Source organism: Xiphophorus hellerii, chromosome 20 (genome assembly GCF_003331165.1).
Source record: "Xiphophorus hellerii strain 12219 chromosome 20, Xiphophorus_hellerii-4.1, whole genome shotgun sequence".
Lineage (NCBI taxonomy): Eukaryota > Metazoa > Chordata > Actinopteri > Cyprinodontiformes > Poeciliidae > Xiphophorus > Xiphophorus hellerii.
Window position 1 is genome coordinate 8,180,995 of NC_045691.1, and position 27,340 is coordinate 8,208,334.

General features: G+C 35.5%; 1 protein-coding gene across 3 annotated transcripts in view; it reads right to left on the reverse strand.

Annotated features, from left to right (window-relative positions):
- igsf21a (immunoglobin superfamily, member 21a) overlaps positions 1–27,340 on the reverse strand; it is a 190,172-nt gene that overhangs the window by 95,825 nt on the left and 67,007 nt on the right. Inside the window, exons 1-2 of one of the 3 annotated variants that reach the window (XM_032548856.1) lie at positions 1,570–1,833; positions 165–286 (exon numbers count right to left, since the gene is read on the reverse strand). In XM_032548856.1, the coding sequence (XP_032404747.1) occupies positions 165–286; positions 1,570–1,614 (167 nt within the window). In that variant the 5' untranslated portion in view covers positions 1,615–1,833. Of the gene's footprint in view, positions 1–164; positions 287–1,554; positions 1,834–27,340 lie in introns of those variants that run through there. The other 2 variants (XM_032548855.1, XM_032548854.1) reach the window with 2 other exon arrangements.

Below are 27,340 nucleotides of genomic sequence, written 5' to 3' on the forward strand. Positions count from 1 at the left end.
TCACTCCACTGTCATGTCATTGTAGACTGGCAGACTGCAGATGATGAGAAGGGAAACTATGCATTTGTAATCTCTGTATCACAGATATGTTTAAATATGCAATAAGAAACAATGATGAAATTGAGTAAAAACACTCTTTGCTTTAAGTAAAAAGTGAGACTCACCGGACGGTTGATTGATACACAAGATCTTCACGCCTGCGGTTGTCCTCCATATGAGAGTAATTTGTATTAAACATGGCATCATAGGTGAAAATTTTCTGCTTGATTGTACCTCCATCTGTGACCTGTATAGAATAGAAAACCCATTATCAGAGCTGTAGGAATCCATAAAAACCATATGAATACTTTTATTCTTTAGCCTGCAGACCAGTTTGCACTCTGCTTTCTTTTGTATATTAGAAGCAGACACATTGATATCACACATTCTAATAGTAACTAAGGTAAAACATCAAAACCCTGCTGATATGGTAACATCACAGAGAAGGTCTCTCATCCCCCTACCAGTCTATGTCCAGAGACATGGCTAAAATATAATGAGGACTGACACAGTGCAGTGTTCTGTATGTGTCAAACCTTGAAGCAGTCCGCGTTCCTCAGATGTAATGGCATGTAACGAGACTCTACAGAGGTGGATGTTCAAAACACTGGTCTCATCTCTTCCTTTTTTAAGCATTGTATCTGATGAGAGAAGTTTTTCTTCCCTTTCTAATATTCAAAGGAGTGCTTAAGTCACTTAGCATTTGAATGAATATGATTTCTCCTCTCCTCAGAAGCTTCAACATCCATAAAGGAAAACTAGTGACAGGATTTTAATGGAGCCACTAACACTGCTTTGAAGATGAAAATTGTTGGTGGGCCAGGGATTCCTTATTTGATGCTGTCGTTCTGATCCAATCAAATCCCCCAAGCAGGTAAACAACGTCAAAGCATTTTAGGATTAGTCATTCTATACATTGCCACATGAAGTGTTAAAGCTAAATTGTATTTATATGAGTGAGTGATTGTTCTCTTTGAAAGTAGGGTATCTATTATAACTGCTTGCCTCTGAAAAACAAACCTGTTTCTTTGGCATTGTCCATGAGATATGAAACTGTATTTAAACTGAAATTTAAATCTTGTCAAAACCACAGTGAATTCCCATGGAGCAAAGGTGTTCACAAAGCTGTCTTTCTGACATTTCTTCAACTGTTTTGGATCTGTTGGTTGTTTTTATTCTATGCTGGATTCAGAAAGCAGATCTAGGTAAAAATGTACAGGACAGGGGCAAACATACAAAATCAGGTGATAGTTGTGCTCAATTTAGCCAGAAACATAGTCATATATACTAGCAAACTACAAACAAAGAAATGTTTTTGTATGTTCAGATTCAACATTTTCTGTACAAATCTAAATCACTGTTTTGCAATTATAGAAGAATAAAAATTAAACTTTCTAGCATGATTGCAACTTTGACCAAACACCTACTGTATTTTCCGGATTATAGAGCGCACCTCACTATAAGCTGCATCCATAAAGTTAAAAAAAATAAAATAAAATAAAAACTGGAAACTACATATATAAGCCGCACCGGTCTATAAGCCGCTGGTATGTCCACCGCTCTCGTTTTCCACATATTAATAATACTGCAGCAGCCCTCTGTCTCCAACGCTGAACCATGGATTCCTTCAGGCCGAATTACATGCAGCGGCTCTATTTCCCTCCTGTACCAGCAGATCGACAGCCTTCAACTTAAAAGCTGCATCATATGAACGTCTTCTTGTTGTTTCCCTGATGAGTTGGTAGGAGTTTAAAGAAACATTTCTCCGTCGTGCCTGCTGCTAGCATGTGCTTGCTCTAAATGAAAATCAGCACTTTCTTCTTTGATTTCCAATTTTGACTTCCAATGATTCACTTTCTGCTAAAGAGCCCCCTGGTGGTTGAAGAAAAATCCACAGAAAAGCTGCACCGGGCTACAAGCCGCATGGTTCAAAGTGTGGGAAAAAAGTAGCGGCTTGTAGTCCGAAAAATACGGTGCTGCTGAGCACCAAAATACATTCTACTGTATAAGCCTCGCCAAACTGGGCAGAAATTCCTCTGTGCACCTTTGCTGTTTGGTACACATAAATCTTCTTCACACAGCTAAATTATTTGTGCTCTGTTTATTAACATCTACATGTGAAGCATCACTTCCAAAGTCTTAAGGTTTTGATTCTGTAATTAAAATGGGGAGACATAATTTTAAGCACAATTAAGATAATCTATTTGATTAGAATAATTGCTGACAAAAATAACAAACAGATCTCATTAGAGTAGAGAATGAATTGTACTTTCTGCAACATCCCTGTACTTAAGAAAAAATAATAATAATCTAACCGGGCAGCAGTTACAGTTTTTTTTCACATTTTTTTCAAAATTTACTACCAGTTGTTTGCAGAGGGCATTTTTTTTCCCTAGAATCTGCATCACACAAATCGCTCCAATCTTCAAAAATGGCAAACATTTTGGTCTAACTGTAAGTCACATAAATTAAACACACACGCACCCCTACACACACAGGTGAGCTTTCCTTAAGTGCATGCATATAACCTAATTACAATATGAGTAAGTTGCATAAATGCACAAATCTGCCCTGTGAGTGGTGTAGCTATTTTCGGTGCAGTTCTACCTTTGTGTCTGGTTTCATAAGTATATGTATACAAAAATCTTAGACGTGTTCACATTTAGGACCCGCAAGTACTTTTGTGAATATGTTCTTCAGTTTTGATATATATCAGCAATGTAAAATCCAAGAAAGTATGTCTTTTTATTTTGAGAGAGGAACATAACAAGCAAAACGTATTTGAAAAATTTTGTTTGATAACCACCCAAACTTGTGCAATTACTCAATTTACCACAGTGATCCTTTCAGAACCTTCTCAAAATAACCAGTAATCATTCAAGGCAGCATTGTGGAGCATATTTTGTTAAAGCAGCTCACATACAATATATAAACATTAGTTTTCTGAAGCATCCATAATATATAATTGTGTGTGTGTGTGTGTGTGTGTGTATGTATTTAGACAGCCTCAGACAGTTCTTCTGTAAAGTATCTTCTCATCATCTATACCCCTTTAGTCTTTTAATGGTTTTACCTCTTAATGAAGACTGACCTATAAACTTATGTGTAATAAATCTGAAAGAATCAGCACATCACTGAATGTCTCCCCAAGAGAACCTGGTTGCGGTAAAAAGCTCGGAGTAAGAAAAATAAAACACAGGAAAGGAGAAAAAGAGGGAGTGAAAAAAGAGACCGAAACAGTGCCAAAATGGCTGTACAAGTGGGAGATGAAAGCTCTTTGATTGCAGAAAAGCACTGTTAGGGAAGCAAAGCTTAGCTACAACTGCATTGTTGAATTCAACCCATGTAACGCATATGAGGAATACAGGCACCAATCCTCCCCTGTGCTTGGCCATCTGGAGATATCAAAAGGCAGGCGTGAATAGCAGAGAATTAGCCACCCCTTCCTTGTCGGCTTTGTGGCAGAGAGTGGATGTTGGCAAAGGGAATAGTCATGAGGCAAAAGAAAGGACCATGACAGGTAGCTGACATTGGGGTGGCTTTAAAGATACTCAAAACAGGATGCCATGCTTCTCCAGGTGTTTAAAGATGGCTGATTCTCTCAGTAGGTAACTGGCAACCTTCCTGGCATTCCAGCAAAACTGCTATTATAACAATGGCTCCTATTATTGGGGTCAGATTAGGAATGGGACTCAGGGGTTAAACAAAGCCCTCCTCTCTCTGTTTGTCTGGGCCAGGCCTATTTATAGGCTGCAGCTGCATCAGCAGCCAGTGGAGGAAATACAGCTTACACACTGCAAGCATGCTAGAACAGATTTGATCTGAATCCTACTCCACGGTTTTAAACAGAGCCAAGAACATAACATAGCTTTTCACAGAATTTCCAGAGAAGTTAAGAAGATATTAAATGTAATATTTATGCTATTTCTAAAAATATGTTTGTGTATGAAGACAAGAATAACCTGAGTAAAAACAAAATGCAGTTTTCAATAAATGAATACATGTGTTTACTTCAGGGAGAAAAAAACATTTCAAACCAATTTGACCCTATGTCCAGCTTCTTCCTGCCAAATGCTAATCTGCCCCTGGTCAAGGTACTAAACCCCCGGGGTGCTTACCAATCTGTGTATCAGTAGGTACAGTTTAAATGGACACAAGTAATCAGAATAAATGGCCAATCGGAATAAAAATATGTCATGTAAATACACCAGTCGAAATATTCTGATCAGATTCAGTTCAATTGGAAGGAAATTGTAATCTGAATGAGAGGGGTGGTTTATGCTGACGTAAACACTTGTAATGACCATGTCAATCTGACTGTGGCAAATTAACCTGACTGCACACGTGAGCCCAACGTCAATGTGACATATTTCTGTCTTCAGTGGCTAGATGTTATTTGAGGGAAGCAAAACCAGTCTGTTGATCTCTCATCCTGAAATGCTGCTAGACCAACAGCATGCGTTACTTGGCCTGTAGCTTAATTAGGGAGTGAGTAACATCTTAGCCGTTATTAGAGTCTGCATGGGTTCATTCTGAGACAGAATGATCACACAACTGCGTTTGTTTGTTTTAACACTCAGCACAGACTAAAGTACACTTTCTTTTTTGATGGTGTGTTTTGGGTAAAGTTTTGCAACTTTGCATGCTGGTGTTTTTATTCTGAATAAAGCCTGATACATTAGTGGGATTAATCGATTTTGTGCCCATATAAACAATAATTTTGGATTATTTAATCTGAATACATTTCAATGCCATCAAGGAACTTTGTGCATGTAAACATTGTGTATCTGTACATTAGGAAGTGAATGTGGCTCCAGTGTAAAGTGCTTTGAGTAATCAGTAAGAGTCAAAAACACCATAGATCATTTGCCATTTCCATTTATATTAATAAGTACAGATAAGGACAGAACAATAATTGATTTAAAGAAATCAGTTGCAAGTCACTCTTTAGGCTGCCATTGAATCTTTCGACAAGATAATGGCCCAAAGTATACCTGTTAGTTGGTCATAAACCTGTGGAAGGACACAAAAATATGTGTCGTGGAGTACCTCTCAAGGAGCCTAGTTCTCAATCCAATTGACAATGTGTGATGGGTGACAAGGTCAATGTTCATACAATCTAGATGAGCTGGAACAATTTGCCATGGAAGAAGTAGCTTGTACACCTCAAGAGACATTTTCCAATCCAGTAACGAACTACAGAGAGAGGCTGTTGTCAGTTGCAGGACAGAGAGGCCACTCTATTGACCATTAAATGTCATGAAGGATAATCATTTTTAGCCCTTTCAGTTTTAAAATAACCATCAATCAAACATTTTGGAGGTTTTGTATTTGTTTTTTTGGAGCACTACAAGTATGAACTGCTTTTATCATGGTAATTTCCATGGCAATATCAGGAATTTTGTATGATTTCATCATGGGGGGCATTGATTCTGACTTTAACTGTACATACCCCCTTAACCAAATAACTATTTGTGACACTCTTAGCAACAGAGTTTACGATAATTGGCAATGACACTTTCAAAACCCTATGGATAAACTTTGCCAGACTCCTCTATGGAAAAGTACTTTTATTTGTCCACACTAGAAGATTTTTAAACATGAATTGTCTGTTTTGGGCTGTGCTACAGCATCTCCCTTTAACTAGCCCTCAACAAAACGTTAACTTAATTTTCTTATTTTATTGCTTTTTGTTGAGCCTTTGAAAAACATTTAAAGGTGGACTGGTCTTGTCTATGCATTCATTTTATTACTGCATAACCCAAGTGTACTTGAGATTAAGGCCACAAACGGCAGGGTATTCTCCTTCAAAGTTTTCTGGCAGTGAGCAAAACTCATGATTCAGTCAATTAGGACAATTTGCCCGCGTACTGACGCAGCAAAGCAAGCCTAGACAATTACGGTATAACTTGTAGCGATCACTCGCTCAAGAAAAGTTTACTTTTGTTTTATCAGCTTGCTGAATGTTTTCCCAAAATTCTTTTTTAAACTGTGACAATATTTTTGGGGTGATATGAGACAGGAGTTTAAGCTTTTTTAGTTAGCATTGGTGTTTGCCTTAAAGGTCTGTAGGATGATGCCCATTTTTTTCAAACTGTTGAATCATCAACAGTGATTTTCATTGATGGCATAAAAAAAAGTTACCTTTACACATAAGGCCAGTTTGGTTTGTGTAGGTTTTGTTCTCTTTAGTACATAAAATCAAAAATTTTAAATTCCATGCTCTTTTTTACACATTTTTTTTTGTCTGGTACATGATTGATAATTTATAATAGCTAAGCGTAGTAAAACAACAAAAACAATCATCAATAGAAATCAAGCATATGCCTAAATAAATACTACAACAATGTCCTTCAATAAAACAATGTGTTTTATTAGAATTACTTTTTAATCATAAATCTAGATTTTTATTCTACCCCAGAACTCATTTATAGACTTAACCACGCAGCAACAACATACAACAACAGATTCAGCAAGTTTCCATCATATCTTTGGTTATTTGCCTAATATTACCTGACAAAAGTCAGGTAATATTATTTCTTAAAATAGTATTTTTTTTTAAATACATCTAAAAGAATCCTTCCTGTATTACTTATTTATTTGGAAAATCCAAGTAAAAAAGTCCTGGTGTTGATCCTGTTCTTTTCTTTATTTTCCAGAGATTCAATTATAATTGTATGCATATAAAGTAGATCCTTGAAGGGTTATAGAGCTCAAATACCAAAAGTATGATCAAATGTTTCTCCAACTTACATGGAGAAGAAACGCAATATTAATTTTTTAACAGAAAAATGTCTATTGTATTATGATAATCTGCATTTACTTTTATTGTACAGCGAGGCAGTGGGGTGACCTAAATGCAACTGCACAGTTAATTGAATGGGTGGAAACAGTAACATTTTTTAAATGTTGTCATCCAGATGGTAACAAATCACAAGTAAACAAGGAAAAAAATAACATCCTTATACTACAACGTCATACAAAAAGACAATGGGCATTTGGTGAAAGGCACAGTGCCTTTTCATATTTAAAAATCTTTATGACTTTAAGCTACTTTCACAAAAGGCATACAATAATACAATAGCACTGCACAGTAGGAGTAGGAAAAGTATCTAGTGTATGAGAGACAAGAGTGCTAAAGTACAGCAATAATGTGCAATGCCCGTGTGAAGTATAAGAGGTGAAATTTCCTCCTACTGCTTTTATAGAGTACAAAGCAAAATATACTAGGGGCAAGGCAATATACCTAAAGAAAGTGTAATAAACTAACCAATTTAATATGCAATGGGATAAGAGTGCACCATGTATTAGGTTTATTAGTTTTCATCACTTACAGTTGTCAAATGTAAGTAGGAGGGATGCTTAGGTATCAATACGACATGTATGCTAACTGAGATGGTCCACAAATGATTGCTACATTTATGAAATCAGATTCACCATGCAACATTGGTGGTCCTGGCTCTTAACCTGTGAGTTTACAGCTCTGCATGTTGTGCTCCCCTACTGACTGCTGAGTGACAGAGGACATGGTTAAAGGGATTTCATGCTTCAAATGACAGGTTCCCTTCCTCTATCTGTCTCACACTGCTGTTTGTGTTGAAGCACAGCTAATTCAGGCTAGGCCATAACTGATGATGTAAACATGTACAATACCTTTGATTCTTTGTCTTGCTCATCATGCAATGATGAGCAAGACTTATGTATTTATTTAAATACATAAGTATACAGTAGAGGTGTATTTAGCAATCCATTAAAAAAAAGGTGGTAACATTACTTAATTAGGTCTGCAACTTAAAATTTATACTAATTTTGCAACGTTGACCATGGAATTTTGCTAAACTCGCATGTTTTATAGGAACTCTGAGAATTCAGCATATAGATTGGTACCAAAACAATTATGATAACGTACAGATTTTTGGTTCTGAAAAATCCCTAAATTAAAGTTACACTCCATTTTGATAGCATTGTTTTCAGTTAATTTGTTTATATCAAAATATATTTATCGGTATATATTTGTATGGGGAGAAATGAATGTTGGTGTTTACAGCAAATGCTGGCTAAATGTTTATAAAAAATGAACTGCTGCAAAGTTTAGAGGTCCTCAGAGAAGAATGCTTGGGAAATGCAAGATCACAAGATAAAACCAGTGATGAAAAGGATGATGTCATGTAAAACACTGTAGTTATCAACTTCCAAAAACATTTTTTCTTCATCTATTGCTCTCTCACTTAGTCTACCTTACCCAATACTCCTACTATGACGTTAGCACAAAGAAATGACCTAAGGTTTCAGTCTTTGTGGATTGGTGTGGTGTGGTAGGTGTGATGTGATCTTTGTCGATTGACTCCGCATTTGCTTTGGCGTCCGGCAAAAATAGACTCTGCTCTAATGATGCCAGATGGCAGTGCGACAAAATGCGCCTTGGAGGCAGCGTAAATGCTCTCATTGTCTATAATGGGTGTGCAATTGCTGTGGAATCCGTTCCGTGGCGGAGTGGAGCAGAGACACAAGCAGTGTAAATTGGGGGTTGGATGCATGAGTGACAGGACCCTACGCTCTTCCATTAGAAGGACAAAAATTATCTGTATTAGAATTAAAAAGTTTTTGTGCTATTTTGGTCATTTTAGTTAAAGATTATCGTTTATAATACACTTCCTATTATACTGCCATATTCAGTAAATTGCAATATGTATTTAGAAGAGGCTCATTTCTCATGTTGAACATTGACAACCTTTAAGAAGGTAGCAAACATACTTTTCATAAAAGTTACAATAATACTGTAATAAAAATATATTTTTTATAGGTCTGGTGTAATATTATAATTGTAAATGTCATGTTTTCATTAACTCTAGTTAATACAAGCAAGGAGGGCCAAGTGTCTTACCAAGGACATGACAAAGACAGACGAAGCTGGGTTTAGCGCTAGCCACCAGGACAAACTCCTACTTCATGAGTTTCCATATCCCCTAGATCAGCGGTCCCCAACCTTTTTAATCGGTCGGACCGGTCAGCCCTTCGCAATTTTGCTGCGGACCGGGGGGGGGGGTGCGCGCGCAGTACTCCGATGTTGTTTTGTTACTCATTTTTGCTGCAAGTTGGCTCAATTTTGACGCGCAAGACGTAACCGGTAAAATCCGGTTTAGGATTTTCAAAAACATTTTAACCAATTTGAATAAAGTAGTGAATTATTGGTGCATTGGTGAAAACTAGGATGATTGGAATCTATATATGATTGGATTGAAATGTCTTTTCTTGTTAAGTGCTTTGAGATTACATGTTGTGGAACTATATAAATACACTTAATTGAACTTTATAAAATTAGCTAAATTAGTTAGCTAGCCAGTGCTAATCTTTCACTAACTCGTTCACACAGTACAAATTAGAGGTTCCACAACTTCATAGTTTTTAAAGTCAAAGTCAACATGTTAAAAGTCGTGTTAACTTTGACTAGTAGCTGTGACGTCACAGAAACGCATGAGAGGTGGCTTTACAGCAACTTACAGGCTTTATTAGCTTCATTCATAGCAAACACTGACAAAATGCAGCTTAGACAGAAGTCTATCATGCAAAATAAAAAGAAAAGGAAACAGAACGTTATCTCTGATGTCTTAAGCAAAGCGCTGATCTTCTGACCCTGTGGTCCCAAAAGTTGCACAAAGTGGAGTCTGACATCTTTTCCCCAAACACTGATGAGCTGGTATATGCACATTGGGTGCATGCTCATCTTGGACAGCTGCACCTAATTATTATGTTGACCACATTTGTGCATATGTCCTTGAACATTACAAACTAAGCATATTAAAAAAACTGATTTCCTTTTAATTTTGATTATGGTTAGATACAGCGCGCCCACTTGCTACCCCAGGCAGCTCTGCCTTGATGCAAATACATCGCTTTAAGTCACAAGTGATCAGGACCAAATTAATTACTTTGAAATATATTCCAATGAAATTTCAAGGAAAAATTAGTGCGGCCCATTTTTGACCTACTTATGGAAGCTAGGGGTTGTATTGGGGAAATTTCATTGGTGTAAAATGCATTAGCGGAAAGATAACATTTTAAATGGCATGATATCAATACCAATTTAAGGAATAGCTGGAATATAAAATGATAATTCTTTTTTGATGAACATATAGCAAAAACACAATGTCACCAGGTCATCTAAAATATCATATTCAGTTTCTTGTTGCAAGTTGAATTAGGTAGTTACTGGTAAAAACATTTTAAAAACTCAACTGTGATGTTGAATGTCTGCTTTGCATATTTCAGATGTAGAGCATGGCAATGACAGAACATTTTCCCCAGTATACTCAGTTATACAGTACTATACACATTCTTTTTAACCAGGAGTTTTTACAATTCTATAGGAGATGTCTTGTATTTCTGCAGTTTTCAATTTACAAGTTTTCAATTAATGCTATTGTTTGTGTACCCACACAAGAAAAGAATGTCAGCACCATCATAACAGATATTTTCAGCAGTGTTATCAGCATAGCTCTGCTGTCAGGCATTTTGATTCCAACGTTTCAGAGCACAAACAGCATGTGATTGGCTGCTGCCCGATCTGACAGATTACATATAAGGATTAAAGCCGAGCTTCATGAAAACTGTGGCACTAACAGGAATAGACCATCTGCACTCAGCTGTACCCAGAAGGTTGCAGGTTGAGGGTCATGCACTGGCAGGCTGAAATTCAGACAGTTAAGTGTCATGCAAGCATGTTATCTAAAAGCATCTAAGATGCAGTCTTACAAAGATAGTTATTATGGCTGTCATTTCTTGGGAGACAGGCTGTCTGTGGGCTGACCTACTAGGTTTTGAGAACACACCAGTTCACACTTGTAGGAGACAAAAGTTCTAAACTACATATTGCTTATTCTAAAGCTAATGTATGCAGCAACAGAATAGGGTATTTCAAAACAATTTAAAAGAACAGAAATTATAAACGTTTGTGTAAAGATTCTACGTTTTAAACTCATGTATTATACCTAAACAATTAATACAAAGGTGCCGAAAAATAATAGTAATGCGGCAATGTAATTGCAGAGGAAAAGAGAAAAGCCTTTCAGTCGGTATTGGCCAAACTTTGAAATATTGAAAAAAAAGAATTTGGAGAAGAGGAATGTTTAAGGCATTTTATCACTGGAAAAGATATCCAGATAACTACCCACCACTCTTAGTAGTGGTGGATGGTTGTTTAAAGTGCATGCAATATCTGGTTAACCTGATAGTACAGCTTACTTCACGATTAGGCTGGCATATTACGTCACAGCCATACATTAACGATTGGGTAAAATCAGATCCAATCCACGAAAATAATTTCCCTGCTGGGATGAATAAAGTACTTCTATTCTATTCTATTGAGCAAACATTCCTTTCTCAATAGCCGGAGGTCCAGATCTTCTGTATGAAGCAAATTAATTAGACAGTCTGTTCATAAACAAATGAGTCAAATCAAGGCTGGCTCAAGAATATTTAACAGCTTTTTTAAAATTATTTTGTTGATCTGCCCAACTGGCCTGGGTTGTTACTAAGGTGAGACCTAACTATTAAACAAATTAGAGAAGTAAAAAAAAAAGTCAGACTGTAAAATTTACCCAGAATCTCTATGGTACAACTTTTGAATGTCCTCTGCATTATCACCTCCCTAAATCCCAAAAAACAGATTTTCTGGTTCTGTCTACATAATTTGGTATGCTGAATGTGAAATAACATCTCGTTATCTGGTACCAACATAGGACACTTTATGAGGTCCCAATATAGAAACATATTTTGCATATCTTTTTCTGAGGATGGAAAAATAACTGCACAAAAATCACCAGTGTTTTTTGTGCTTTTGGCAGTAGTATGACAAAGTCAAAAGTCAAAAAACATTGATTTTGGTATAAAAAAAAATAAAAAAATCACACTGGTAATAAAGGCATTACAGAAAAAGTTGGCTAAAATGAATATATTTATATAAATACTTAAGACCACTTCAGGCTCAAATTACCCCAAGCAACTTTGTCTGTTGCTGCATATGCTTGTTGCTCAATATGCAAATTACATAATTCCAACCAATGAGGATGACTGCACTTAGCTCTAAGAATCTACAGCGTCAAAGTCCATCTTTTAAGCTTGAAATGTAGGCTGAATGGAAGCATGCAATTTGACTGCTGAAGATGAGAGTTGAATCTTTGCTTGTGTGTTGATGGCTACCCTGTCTAAAACTGTCTTACTCACTTAGATTGACTCGCAGCTGTGTATCAAATAATAATTACTGGACTTCTCATTGCTCATGAGCAGCTCTAGTGATAGCATGCAGCTGAGGACTGTGCCAAATCTTTCTAACCAGGTTCTCCCAGGCTGTTTTATGAGGTCAGTAACTTTTATCATCCTGATTCCTGCAGCAACTATAGGCTGAGTTTTATTAAATAGAAATGCATATATAAAACATTAAAAGTGTATATTTAACACATACAATATTAAGTGCACACACACGCCCACACACACATATAGTGCATGATAGTTGGCTCATTTTATGTCTAATAAAAAATTCACATAGCTGATGTCACTGCATCCCTGTATGGTTCTGCATTGAATAAATTTAATTTAGATTTTTTTATGGATCTTGATAATAAAGTGTTAGACATGTTATGGGAATGTGGTCATTTGTGTAAAACAAATGATCCTACGTTTTGTGGAAATCCATGGAGCGTGGGTCTGATGTGGGAATGAAACATTCATTTGTCTTTACAATGAACAGCATAGGGCTCATTTCATGCTCAAATAAAAAAAGCTAATCCTTAATGTGGCATGGACCCTTTTTTCCATTTTTAATAAGACATGCTTGAATTTAAACGACCACAGCAGACACTCTTTCAAATTATTTACTCCTAATGCTTGCTTGCAGGGCGACTTTTTCTTTTCTTTCAAGTTAAGAACTAAAGAACAAAAAAATTTGTTCAGTATTAAAAGCCTCCCTTTTAAAAAAACATCATATTCTCTTCAGTGCTAATCTTCTGTTCTACTCGCCTATCTTTTTATCTTTACATGACTGCAGCACAGAAAAAGACTTGGGAGAGGTAAGAGTGCCATGTCTTTAATTAATCTCTCATTTAACATACAATTTTGAGTGTTAATGCACATAAATAAAGGTATCTTTAATTTTAATGTTACATTAGCGTTTGTGAAACTGATGTAAATTAATGTTTCCGCCAGCAGATTTATTGATGCCGATTTCCTTAATTTTGGGAGATTGGTGATCGGCCGATTTTTACATATGAAGCCAATCTTATCCACCGATCTTATCTAGCTTGGCAAATGTGCAAAAATCAAACACTGTCCTCTTTTACTCTCCGGTGAGAAAGGTTTGACTGACAGATCGGACCTCCAAGTCATGTCTGCACATTTACAATTAACAATAGTGACCTCACTGTTGCCAACTCAACAACTTTCTTGCTATATTGAGCAACATTTCAGACAAGAAAAATTGGTATCAGCCAAAATCGGAATAGGCAGATTAAGCTTTTTAAAAGATCGGTAATCGCCGATCGGCCAGAAAACTGCAATCGGTGCACCCCTGATATTTTCTACAGTGCAAGACAACAATACCATGAGTAGAAGAAATCTGAACAAATGAGAGAGAAATATGGGAAATAAAACATAATGTGGAATATTGTGTCAGCAGGATATTGTGTGTACACAGCAAGCAAATTATTTGCTTAAGTTGTGTTAATGAATATGTGTTACATCAATATATAACCCAACACAGTCTAGTATTTATACCAGCATACACAGACTCTTGCAAGCCTGAGATAAATTTGCCACAAGGCATTTGAATAAAATATTATCGCTCATAAAAAGTAATATTAGCAGTAATAATTATAATATAAAATTACTGTCCTGTGGGAATATTGACACCAGCAATGTTGACATGAAACAGACTCCAAAGTAATAACAGTTAATTTTCCGGTGCAGCACATTGGTTCCGCATTTCCCTGGTGTGGTGTCAAACAGCAGAAATACTTCTGGGGTGAGATAACTGACCCTCAAAAAATGAAGCAGAAAAAAAAAAAACATCTCTCACCTGGTTTACTGGCTGCTTGCACGATTCAGCTTGATAGTCAAGGTTTCACTCCTGCGCAACATTAAACCAGACAAATGTCTTGCTGCAAAGTTGTCAAGTATTCAAACAACTAAGCAATTCCTTTTCACTCAATACCATTTATATTATATCCCTGTGTTTACACAGTTTAAAAGTGGTTTTCTCTTGTATCAACAAGAAAATGGTTTAAGGCAATAGAGTGATATACATATCTCAAGGCTGCACAGTGGCGCAGTTGGTAGCACTGTTGCCTTGCAGCAAAAGGTCCTGGGTTCGATTCCCGGCTGGGGAATTTCTGCATGTTTTCCCTGTGCATGCGTGGGTTCTCTCCGGGTACTCCGGCTTCCTCCCACAGTCCAAAAACATGACTGTCAGGTTAATTGGTGTCTTTAAATTCTCCCTACGTGTGTGTGTGCATGGTTGTTTGTCCTGTATGTCTCTGTGTTGCCCTGCGACAGACTGGCGACCTGTCCAGGGTGTACCCTGCCTCTTGCCTGGAACGTAGCTGGAGATAGGCACCAGCAACCCTCCCGACTCCATTAGGGACAAAGGGTGAACAGAAAATGGATGGATACATATCTCAATATTTTTTTTTCATCTTGGAAAGATGATTCAGCATTTCAGTTGAAAGACTAAAACTTATGAATAAGGCTTATAATGCAGAGTGACAAATTTAGGGTTTTTTTGTTGTTTTAAATTCACTTTTACTAGCACTTTTACTTGTAAGCAAAGAAACCCCCAAAATGTCTTAGAAAATTAGAGAAATACATAGTAACAAGGACAAATTGTTTATATATGTCACTTTATGCCCCTGTTATGTCCAGCAGACAGCCATTGTGACATCCTCCACAAGTACGGAGAGCTGTAAAATGTTAGTGTTAAAGAAGCTGGCTGTTGACAGAATGCTGCATACAAGCAGATCTACAGAAACATTGATTTAAAGGAAAAACTGGAAAATGTAAGTTTCATTTTCTGAATTACTATTTTATTGAGATATATTTAAAAAAAACATGTCATAAAATTTGAATTGCATCATTGCTACTAATTCTCCCATGCATATCCCAATGTCTCCTCAGTTTGTTTTATAGACCATCCTGCTTACATTAAAATCTCCAAACGCATGAACACACACACGCACCCCTTCAGGCACACACCTTCATGAAAAGAAGGAATATTCAAGAGTCACTATAATTTTCTTTACTCACTTGTAATTGGCTAGTATGTGCTTTTTTCAACGAGAAAAGAAAGCAAGTTAACTTATAATGCACCTTTCATACACAAGGATATCCTTCTATAAGTGCTTTGAAGAACATCAAAGAAAATACACTAAGAAAATAACTGGCATTAGTGGCCTTTAGACATCAGTAGATAGAAAGAATAGCTTTGGGAATCGAACACAGGACTCCTGTTGCTTCCATGTCTGGTATACCTGTTCTACCACTGAGCCACTGAAATATCTCTACTGGCCTAAGCAAAACATCCAAAAGTAGCAAGCAAAGCAGGGACCTGGGGAGCTGTTTTGTTAATTCCCCTTCTCAGACTGAATCAGATGTCTGTATTATTACTGATACAAATTGTCTTTTAAATTATATGTCTTCCACCAGTGACAGTGACTTTTTGTGGCCTGTTGTGTTCTTTTTTTCCACAACTCTTTTATAATCTAATCATGCTGTTCACAACCAAGGCCTTTACTTTGAAATTACAGAGCTGATGTCTTCATTTCTATTTTTCAACATTTAGCAGTATCTGTTCTGTTTGTGATTTCTAGAGTTAAAAACACCATTGTTTTTGTCTGTTTTGATTTTATTTCAGTGAATTTGCACTTTTCTTTTTTTTTTAATCAGTATATCCATTACATTTTTGTTGGGTTCTTACATATTCAAGACAAAAATTATGGAAGTGGCTAAAGGTAAGGTTAAAATTATTTTAAAATTGCAACAATAATTACATGCAGACAAGAGAATCTATTTTCAAACCTGAAAACACACAGAATCAGTCAGGAAATTACCCGCATCAGTCCTTTGTTTTTCAAATACATCGTTTTCTCATTAACAACAAAAAAGTCCTCCAGCAAGAATACTTTGCTTTACTTCGCTGTGGATGCTCAAATGGACAAGAAAGTGAGAAGCAGAGCACCCCACAGCGTGAGGTGTCTGGACATAGCAACTAATCAGATATGACTTGAGAGACTAGCCACTCATTTGATCTCTGTCCTTTTCCTCCTGGGCACATTCTTCTTGAGAAGAGCCATCAGCTGCTCTAATGACAAGCTCAAGACACAACTCAGCCAAGTAGTGCTGCACAAAGCATTTCGTAAGATAGTGAATCCTTCTCAATGTAATTCCCAGCAAGGTTTTATACTTGCTGCGTACAGAGGTGCAGTGTAGGGAAAAGCATTTGTAAGCACAGTTCATCAGTAAGAACGTTGGTATTTAGATACACCAAGTACAATGGTTCCCAATTAGAGTACAGAAAGTGAGCACCAAAACAACAATGTGAGCATGTTAAGGCATACGTGTTTACCTGCTTGTGCCAATGAAAAGAGAAACCACAGGAAAACTGGACAAAAGGGAATGGTATCAGTGCAGGTGAGACCTTGTTCCTATCTGTAAAAAACATAATGTAACATATGCCTCAAGAAGGTTTTAGTCATCCAGTGAGGACTTTGAGATTTTAGAGCAGTGTGAAGAAGTAACACTGGCTAATGAAGCAAAGCACAAAAAGAAGACAAAAAGAGAGCTTGGTTTAGGAGAGTAGAATTTGTCCTGTTTACACAAATCTCCTCTCATTAGTTCTGTTTCTTGTGTTCAATGCATTTCTTCAAGTCTGCTCCAAGCATAGGCTGTCAACATGCATGAGTAAAAAAAGGCCTCAGGGATCTGTTTGACTACAGTACACAATGCTTCTGCAAAGCCTTAATAATTCCTAATGCTTGTAGGAAAAAATAAACATAAGGAGGTAATCTGTTTGTGGAGGTCAGTAATTGTGTGATTGAGAGTCTTTTGAGTAAAGTACAAAGGTTTTACATGAGAATACATTTCAAGGTTTGTCACGAACATCTCTGCAGTGTGCTAGTAATATCGAAACATCAGAATATGAAATGCATTCTGTGGTCTGAGACAGAGCTAAGCGGTGCAAAAACCAAAGGGAAAAAAAAAAAGCTTTTAAAGGTCTCACCTTTCTGAAGTAGTAATGTATGCCTGTCCACATATTTGTTAGTACAAGAATGCTTGTGAACTAAGCATAGGATTAAAAATACCTCAGGCTCTTTTGTCATTTCGGAGAGATTGGAAGGAAAAAACAACTTACAATGTAGAAGTCTTTAATGTCACTTTTCAATGCAGTGACTTGAGTGGAACATTACCATTTGTGTTAAAAAACGGCAAAAAGCATAGGAAATTACAGTTTAATTCAGTCTTTTTCAGCGGGTACATACAGTAACTTATTTTGAGAAATTTCACCTTGTCACAACCACAAAATTCATGGGACTTAAACAAAATCTAGTGCATTCATTTGCCTTAAGATGCCACTTTATCTGCAAGCACACCTGTGTGTAATTTAATCACAGTATAAAAGCAGCTGTGAAGACCTCAGAGGCTTATTTGAGAACATTAGTGAATAAACATCCAGCGATGTTCACAAGTCAATTTTTCAAGTCTAAGTTGTCTTACATTTTTAGGGATAAATCCAAGCAAAATGTCAAGTCGTTTGGCCTATTTCAGGGACTTAAATTTCTAACATCTAAAATAATCAAATCCATCTAAAATAATCAAGTCCATAACATCTAGTGCATCTCTAATCTTCAACAATCTTATTGTTGAATGTTAGGATTCTGTATTATTTGTCCTTCAGCCATTTAGGTTCTAAGTAAAGTGATAAAATGAGATCCAAACTTGTTTATGTTGAATTGCTAATGCTTTTTTGTCTTTGTAATGATTTACTTAATACTTGTTTATTCCTATCTTTATATTGTCCATTCTTTCACTATATATTGCTGTTGAGTAGATCTGATGCAAAAGCAGGATTATTGGGTACCTGTATTTAAGACATTGAATTTAGTGGATGTAAGTTTTGTAAGCAAAGCATTCCACAGTCATTGAGTTGCACTTTGAGACATTTTCAAAACGCATTTGTTGCAAAGAAAAGCAGAGAGGGATTGCATATGCAATAAAGTCTGATTGATGTGAATAAATCAGATCCAATCAGATGCTTTGTTATCTTGAAAAATGTCACCATAGATATGTTTGCATGAGACTGTTGTCATCAAAGCATGCTATTGGAACATCAGAACTACATTATGATTCAGTTTATCTCCTAGACTTCTAGACTGTTCTAGACTCAATTTATCAGTAGTTTGTTTGAGTTGTATGTTTTGTGCCCGCTACTTGATAGTGTGAGAAAATGACTTAAGTGATAACTTAACTACTTCCGAGAGATGCGTAAAGAAACCTGGGGACAGATTTATCTAATGCAATAAATTTTTACTGGTTTTATGCCTTATATGTGCTCATTTGAATGGTGTAATTGAACGAGTAAACAGACAAGACATTTTAAATCTGATCCGCAATGTCAAAACACTTTACTAAATATGAGTCATGTTGTTACCAGGTAGAATTTTAAATTTAATTGTACTAAGTGAAGGAATAGAATCCTTTACTTAGGATTTTATTTTATGAAGGAGACTCTCTGACTCCTTCATAGAGTCAAACATGGCTCATGAAGGGGAAAAAATTAATGAAAACTAATTCATGGTCATATGCAAATTAAGGAAACCAGTTTTGCTGCTCAGTTAAGTTCTTTGTTTTCCTAAATGAATGCTAAATAACACAAAGTAGCTTCAAATGAACAATGTAAAAATATTTCAAATGTGCAACATCATTCACACGTGCAAAAGTCTAAAACACTTGTTCAAATGCTGATTAGATGTACACTTAAAAGCAATTTCATTAGGTTAACCTTTTCATTTTCTTGTTAACACAAATAGCAAATCAACATATCTGACAGGAACAACACAATGCATTTAGGCATCAAGATGTAATGAAGATGACGTCTAATGTTTGGGAATTAGACAGTGTAAGACAAAAGATTTAAGCTCCTTTGACCAAATCATGATTTTTGGTATTACAGAAAATACTGATCTATTGGGATTTTCATGATAATTTGATTTGCCAATTTATCTGATTTGGCAAATCAGATAATTTGCTAAAACAGGGAAATGGTTTAAGGCATTAGAAAAGTAAAAGTAGCCCAAACATCACTTGTTAGAACCAGGGCTGTGTAATTTTATCGATTCCATGATATTTATTGATATTTTTTTCCCTCAGAAAGTATGGATTTTTCATCTGTATCAACATTAAATCCTACTTTGAGTTTTATGTCAAATCCACATGAATTAAATGACAGTTATCACACATGACATTTTTTTACCCAGCTGCACATGTACATTAAAAATGACATGTAATGAAACAACCAGTTACAATTATTAATGAAATAGATAAATTACATTATCTAATATAAATGAATTAAAAAAAAATGTTAATTTTCTGCATAACCAAATGCACAAGGTCACACAATTAACATTTAAACAAAGCAAATGTATAACAAAAACATTTATTACACCAGTATTACACCATCAGTTCAATTAACTTCAATCTAAGTCTATGGAACAGTCACAAAATGTCACTAAAATCACTCTGTCCCTCTAAAATATTTTAGAAAATCTTGAAAATATATTGTATTATGAGCAGAATATTGCGTATCGTATTGTATCGCGAGGTTAGTGCATCGCTACAGCCCGAGTTAAAACAAAGATATTCAGAATACTGTCCCTGAATGCCCAACTTGTTGAATCTTGAAGCAGATTAACTACAATAACAGAGGAAGTACCATTCCTGTTACCTAAGAAAACGATACCATGTCTCCAGTTTGAACAGGCTCAATAAAATTTAACAGCAGATTTAAAAAATGGATCCTGGTCCAATACGTCTGTATTTTCTTTTTCATTTAAATTGTAGAGTTCAGAATTTTGATGTTAAACACACAAAATGTATGAATTCTTCTTGCCCTGATCAGTTCTGGCAGAGTAATGATGTGAGAAATTAATTTTTTTCCACACTATTTAATCTTTCCATGAAGAATTATAGCACAGTCCTGAAGGAAATGAGGTTCCAAACACTGGAAAAGCTAACAAAATAAAGTGGCTGCTGTGTGTATTTTCATTCACTTTTTTTTTTTTTTTTTACAGTGTATTAAATAAATGACAATGAACTTGCTTGCATGAAAAGAAAACCATAAAAGAAAGATTCAGAAAATTCACTATTTCACAGTAAATGATACTGAGCAACTACAATATACAGCTACAGTAAACTGTTTTTTGCAGCTTACTGTACATTACTCATATTCTGTCTTACAGAACTGACAGCAATTAGGAGCACACCCCTTGGAGCCAGCCATCTATGAAAGTTTATATTTTAGTGATTTTCCACTTGAGTGTGTGTGTCAGCATGGCAACATCATGGTTTCATCAAACAAGATTAGAACATCCAGCTCTTAATTGAGACTACTAAAGTGGCGTTTTCTAATCCATGCCTTTATGAGCCTAATATAAACTTTGTTTAAGTGAGATAAAGAAATAGTTGATAAACCTCTATACAGGACCCCTGTGTGATCAGGAAATGCTTATTGGCTCAACCAAAATGGCTACATGTTGGTGTCTTAAAAGATTTCAGACGACATTAATGAATTTTAAATAGCTGCTCTAAAGAAACTGCATGTAAATCATTCATAGACTGCTAGAGTGGAACTATAATCTACATGCAATTCTGCACTTTTTAACTTCGGTCTGCATTAGATCTCCAGTGATCTTGTCAACACTAATCTCTTTTAGTAATATTTTTGATTTAAAAAATCTAATATTATCAAACAAAATTCAAAAAAGTTCCAACAATGACACAGAGAGCAGGATTGAGGGGAAGAAAAAACAGCAAAAGAATTAAGTTTTGCATAATTACTTTATCTAGAAGGCCACAGATATAAGCGTGGTGAAGAAAAGGGTTTACCCTGACCAAATAAATTCCCAGTTGAGATGGAGGCCTTTAAATGCAGCACTTTATCATGGCTTTCAGAATAATTATAAGGGAGCCTAAAGATGAAAGTGAGTTCTTGGACTTTTAGCATTTTCTAAGGTGATTACTTTGAAATTTAGAAGAAAATAAGATATGAAGACGAAGCAGTTGGCTGGTGCTCAGGATAAACTTCTGAGTGGCATAATGTCTGAAAAGGATATAATAAAAGAGGGGGAAAAAAGTATAATTTCATTGGACAACTCATTTCAAGTAGTAGTGAAAATTATTAAACTGATACCAGCTGTTATTTTTTATGTTTCCTTTTGAGACATTAGTTATAGGAAAATGCTAAAATCTAAGTGTTTTCAGAACATGACAGAAAAATAAATGAGAACCCTTCTTCAATGTGTATCATCCAGACTCTGACAAGTTCATTAACATGATAAAATGCATCAGTTGGCAATGTTCTAAATATTTAAAAATAAAAAAAAGCAAAGCTCAAAGGATTTACTGGCATTTAAAGTGAGTGTATTTTACAGTTGATTGCCGTGATGAATTAGTAAACTCCAAAAAAGGCAACTGTCTCAGCATTCCTGAATGCCAAGAAGACTCAAGAGACTGTGTTATGCTACATTTGGGCTGGTGCTTGAAATGTAAACTTAACTCTATTGGTTAAATCAAGCTGGCAGACATGTTCACTCAGTGTGAGAGGTGCAGTTAGTGAGAGATCACACAAGATTTAATCCAAGCTAAACTATTTCAAAGTCATTAAAAATATATAATAGCTAATTTAATATCATTGGCAGTGACTCCAAAGATGTAAAACCATCAGGAAAAAAAAAGCAAACAATCCTATTTGTTGGCAGAGCTCTGTCTTTCACTGACTTTTTGTGTTTTGAACAGAAATATCCGGAGCACTACATAGTTCAATATTAGACAAATATTCTGTACATCCTTTCAAAATTAGAATGTAAATAACAGCAATGGCGGAGTGAGCTCACTGTTGCACTGTTTTACCACAAGACCACACATAAATAGATCCAACATTTTAAATCAAACTAAGCCATAGCAATAACTCAACACGCTGCATTACCAATAAAGTTCCATTTGCTCTATCTATTTGGTTTATACCAACTAGGCTGACTGAGCAGACCAGGGGATATGGGTGAATAGTCTTTTCTGCTTTGGAGCGATCCTTAACTGAGTAAAATGAACTAGAAGTATTTAAGTGGCAGCAGTGACAAGAGCTTTTCAAATTGTCTAAATGCTGAGAAAATGCTCTCTTTATTTTCTGTCAGGAAAACATATCTATCCTTTGTAGGTAATTTTGTCCCACAAATCCAGTGTTCCCAACTAATAATCAGTGCTATAGTTTTCATACAGCTATTTTAACCAGAAGTAATGTAATATAATTTACGACGGACAAAAGAGTAGCTGTAAGCACCATACAAAAGCAAAAATATATTACTGTAGTGCCTTTTCTTTTCCTTTTTGATTACCCTGTTTATGGGCATACTTTTATGTCAGTGCCCATGAACAGGGTTATCCACTTTCTTTTGGAATTACCAAAAGTAAACTAAAATCATGTCCCAAAAATAAATCCAATAACTGCATTCTTTCAATTCAATAAAGCAAACATGATTATAAAGGATTACTAAAGCAATTGAGATACAATGCATCAAGTCAGAGTCAAACTTAGCATGAGAAAATGAATTTCTTGTAATCTTGTAATATTTGTTGCAGTTCGTAAGAGAGGTGGAACAAAAAAAGAACGTCATAATTGAGTCACATTTGTAGGTTGCCTCTTTCACGCACACTTTTTCATTTATGCTCACACACTTCCTGAGATCAGTGTTTTATGATGGCCATTCCAAAACCACTCAAAAACACTAAATTAATTTTTTAAAATAAACTTAACTTTCCTTGCTTAGTGTATGGAAAGATTCTGAATTTCACAATATTCTGGCATTTCGCAAATGGGAACAATTTTGATAATTCTAACTGACCTAAACATGGCAGGTTTAATCTGATTAAATGTTAAACAGTACAGAAAACAAAGTTATGTTTATACAGTTTATACAGTGTTAGTAAAAATACTCTTTTCAGCTGTTCATGGGCAGAGATTCAATCCTTGTGCAGAACTAGGTATGAATGTTTAAATATTTGGCATTTAAACAGTACTGTAGACAGTGGAGGGATGGTGAGGCTGCAGTCTCCGCGTTGACTGTTTTGATCTGTTATTTTGTTTCTTTTATTTATAGTAAGATCTCTTTGACCTGCTAACAAGTAGAAAAATGGCAAGGAGATATTCAGGTCTATTTATTCCATCTTGTATGAACAAACAGCATCTCTGGCATTCAAAGAGAAAATGTGTGCATGCTTCTGTCAATACTTCATTTGGAGACCTCTGACATAACATTTGTCTCTGTGGTGATCGATCAGAATACACAGCACATGTGACTCATCATCAAGGGAGACAGAGACTAAGCTAAATTACAAATGTTTCTTTGTAGGGCTTAGATTGTGAAAAGCTGTTTAACATCAGAATATGGGGGTGGTGGGTTGCTAAACAAAGTGTGCAATTTGTAAATCAGAAGGAACTGGAGCAGAAAGTGTGTAAAAAGGGTAGGATGATCCAGCCAGGCTCAAAGTTACTTGAGTGTGCCTCAGCTGATAAAGGCCTAAAGTGCTGCTCACTATGTATTAAATAAAGACTCCATAATGCTGACCTAACACTTTTTACATTACTACCCTGGAGCAGAGGCAAAACGCATGACACAGCTAATACAAAATTTCAAAATGAAAATCGTGCTGTCATTAGACAAACATATACTAAGTTTCTGGGAATACAAATGGTTGTGTATCACCCTCCAGACCATCTGAAATTAACTGGGGTTTTCCTTTTCTCTGCTCTAAAAAAAGTAACAGATCAGTCAGACTTGTTTTAATGTTTACATGGAAGAGTATGTGATCTAGTTACACATTAGAGATTGGTTAATTAACTGGGACCATTATCTTGAAAAAAGAAATATGTTTGCTTTAATTGAATACTGTTGTTTGATAACATATAATATTTTTTGCTTACAATAATAAAAAATAAACAATAATCTGAAAATGGATAATATTGTATAATCATAGTTAATATAAATGTAATAATTAGAAATTAATTTAGATGACCGAGAGCACAGATCTGTGCTCCAAATCAAATAAGAATTTAAAAATACAGTTCTCATGATTTTTGTTTCCATTTTACTAAAAGTTTTTTTTTGTTTGTTTCCACCTCCACCCAACAAAATGATTTGATTCTTATGCATTTTTGTCATTGAATTTGGAGGGAAACTGGGATGAAACCAATCAGTGAAATAAAGTAAACACATACTCTTATTCAAAGTTTCACTAAGACTGGAATGCATTTCAGTATAAATCAGGTAGGTAAATTCAGAAATTTCATGCATTTACACACATTTCAATAAACACTAGCTCATTATTATTATTTTTTTTTATTTACCTGTGGGGACTCAAAATTACCCTGGGGATGAGTGGTCTAATAGACATAAAATTCCCCTGACTTGCTCTGTCTCAAAGACTTCAACTGGATTGCAGAACATTTTTTGCAAAGCAAAATGTTTTATGAGAGACAGCAGACTTAGATTCTGAAATTAATTACAAAGCGTTTGTGGGTGGCTGCAGAAAATGAGCTGCACTTGATTAATGTCACAGGGTCTATGTAAACATGTAAGATGTAAATGAGAAAACTGTTTGCACTCAAAACTGTCTGTAAACATTGCTCAATATTTACAGAATGCATTACAGGAAATGACACTCATAAAACCATTGTAGACAAGCCATTAATGTTTAAAAAGGTTGTCATAGTTTTAACAGTTTTAATTGACAGAATCGGGGTTTTTTTTTTTTTTTTTTTTAAATACCTAGAAGCGGTTTGGAATGAAAGTTTTAATCAATTCTAATAATTTTGTAAAATATACCATAATAGCTCATTTTAAGGTAACTGAAACATAGTGTCAAAATGCTTTAATTGTTTCTTGTACTTGTTATGGTCTATAGGATTATCTTACCTTGCAAATTCAGTCTTTTCTAGCTTATCGTGTCACTGTTGGTCCTGTTTGCAAGGCATAAGATCAGCATTAAATTACAATCTGCATGAATTACACAAAATAGTTTTAAGTCAGTAAAAGTATATCCAAAAATGCTGGATAATTAATGAGTGAAAAAATCTGTCTGTGGTTGATTTAAATATATGTTGGAGTGTTGGATTAAAAACAATGTCGCAACAGACAAGGACAAGTTCTCAGGCATATTAGGGAATAGAAAGATAAAAAAAAGTTTGCTTTAAAAACAAGATATACAATTTTAAAGTGCTGCCCTTTCATTCATGCATGAAGATGACATGATAACAAGACCAACTCGACAGCTACGAGATGGCATTTAAAAAAAGAACTTGATTGCTCGGATGCAATCTCGTCTTTCAAAACCCTTAGAGGCTCTCTGGCGATAAGTGCCATGATGAGCAGCTGTCATGGCTGATAGTGTGACTCAGACCCAGCATAAGAATGATGTCCTGGATGAATATCGTTTAGCCCCAGTGGGACTGTGCTGTACCACTCCTCTGTTGCCTTTGAGTGTCTTGAACCTAGAGGTCAGCATCTCATTTTACACGGATAAAAATCTATTACAAAACCTATCTCTTTCCACTTGCATTTAACCCACTGGGGGAAGAGAAGCTTTACTCTAATTGTTTCTCCTTGGCTGCAGAGTTGGTCTGGTTATGACAGGGCCAAGTCTATATTATTGCTCTGATCGGTGACTGGGTCATTTAAACCCTCATTTAAAAATTCATAGTGTCCTTTTCACATTCAGAGAAAAGTGTGTCACTGGTTGTAATAATGAACTGTGCATTAATGAAACCATTTTAATTTTACAAACACGTTAGCGTATCCTAGACCCATTAGACTTCTTTTTTTAACTATACACACTATGAATGCTGCAGAAGAATAGCCCAGCACATGCATATTTCCAAGGCAGCTTTCAAAAGCAAAAGCAAAACCCCCAGAGTTGTCCATTTTGTAGAGGATTGTTAGTTTTACTCCTTTCTCCACAGTTTGATCAATGTAACCATCAATAAATATAAATACATTTGAAAATATGTCTATATTTCCAAATATAGACAAATATATTTCAAAATATATGTCTATATATAAATCACATATCAATCACACGTCTGCATGTGACTGGTGTCCTACAGAAGAGTATTACAAATAATAATGTTTTTCAAGAGCAGTATTTGTGTTTGTGGGGCAATGATTAATGTGACACACAATCTCAGTCATACAGTTATCTAAAACATAAGTAATAAGTAGTTTTTATTATCACTTTTATTTTTTATCACAATAGTACCACAAAAATTATGACAAAACTTTAAACTATTGCCCAACCCTACTGTCAGGTGTATTGTATTATCTAATCGTTTGTATTATGACTTCCCAAGTGAGAGAGAGAACACCCTTTGCACAAACCTATGCCCTGTCGTGTATAAATTAAGAGTCTCTGTAAAATGTCACATTATTAGCTGCTTAACAACAGGTTTTATTTTTCAAGTATGGGTGTGCCTTTATTAAATATGATAAGGGTTTAAAAAAATAAAAATGTTAAACCTAAAAAGATGGTTGAGGGTTACAAGTGTGAAAAAAACAAGTCAACCATGTTCTTCACATGAGCAATGGAATTTTGATAACTTAATATGTAAAACAGCTGTAGATTACAACATGAAAGCTGTATTTGCAATCTCTACTTCTCATTATAATAAACAAACAAACAAACAAACAAACACACACACACCATGTGAAATCTCATACTAATATATCCCAAGACAACCACTGTCTGAGGTGGCAAAACATTGAGTTATAATAAATTGTAATGGTAATTGAAACCAAACAAATCAACCAAATTACAACATAAAAATGATCTGTTGTGACGAAGTCCCATTGAAATTCTGTTGGGTTTCAGCATATCTCATATTTGCATCACATACTATCTTAATTTAGAAGTGTGGAATCCTCCATTGCTTAAATGTTGCCAAACAAGTATCCTCTGAACTGAAGTGTTAGAGGAGCTGCTAGCTGCTAATGTGAGA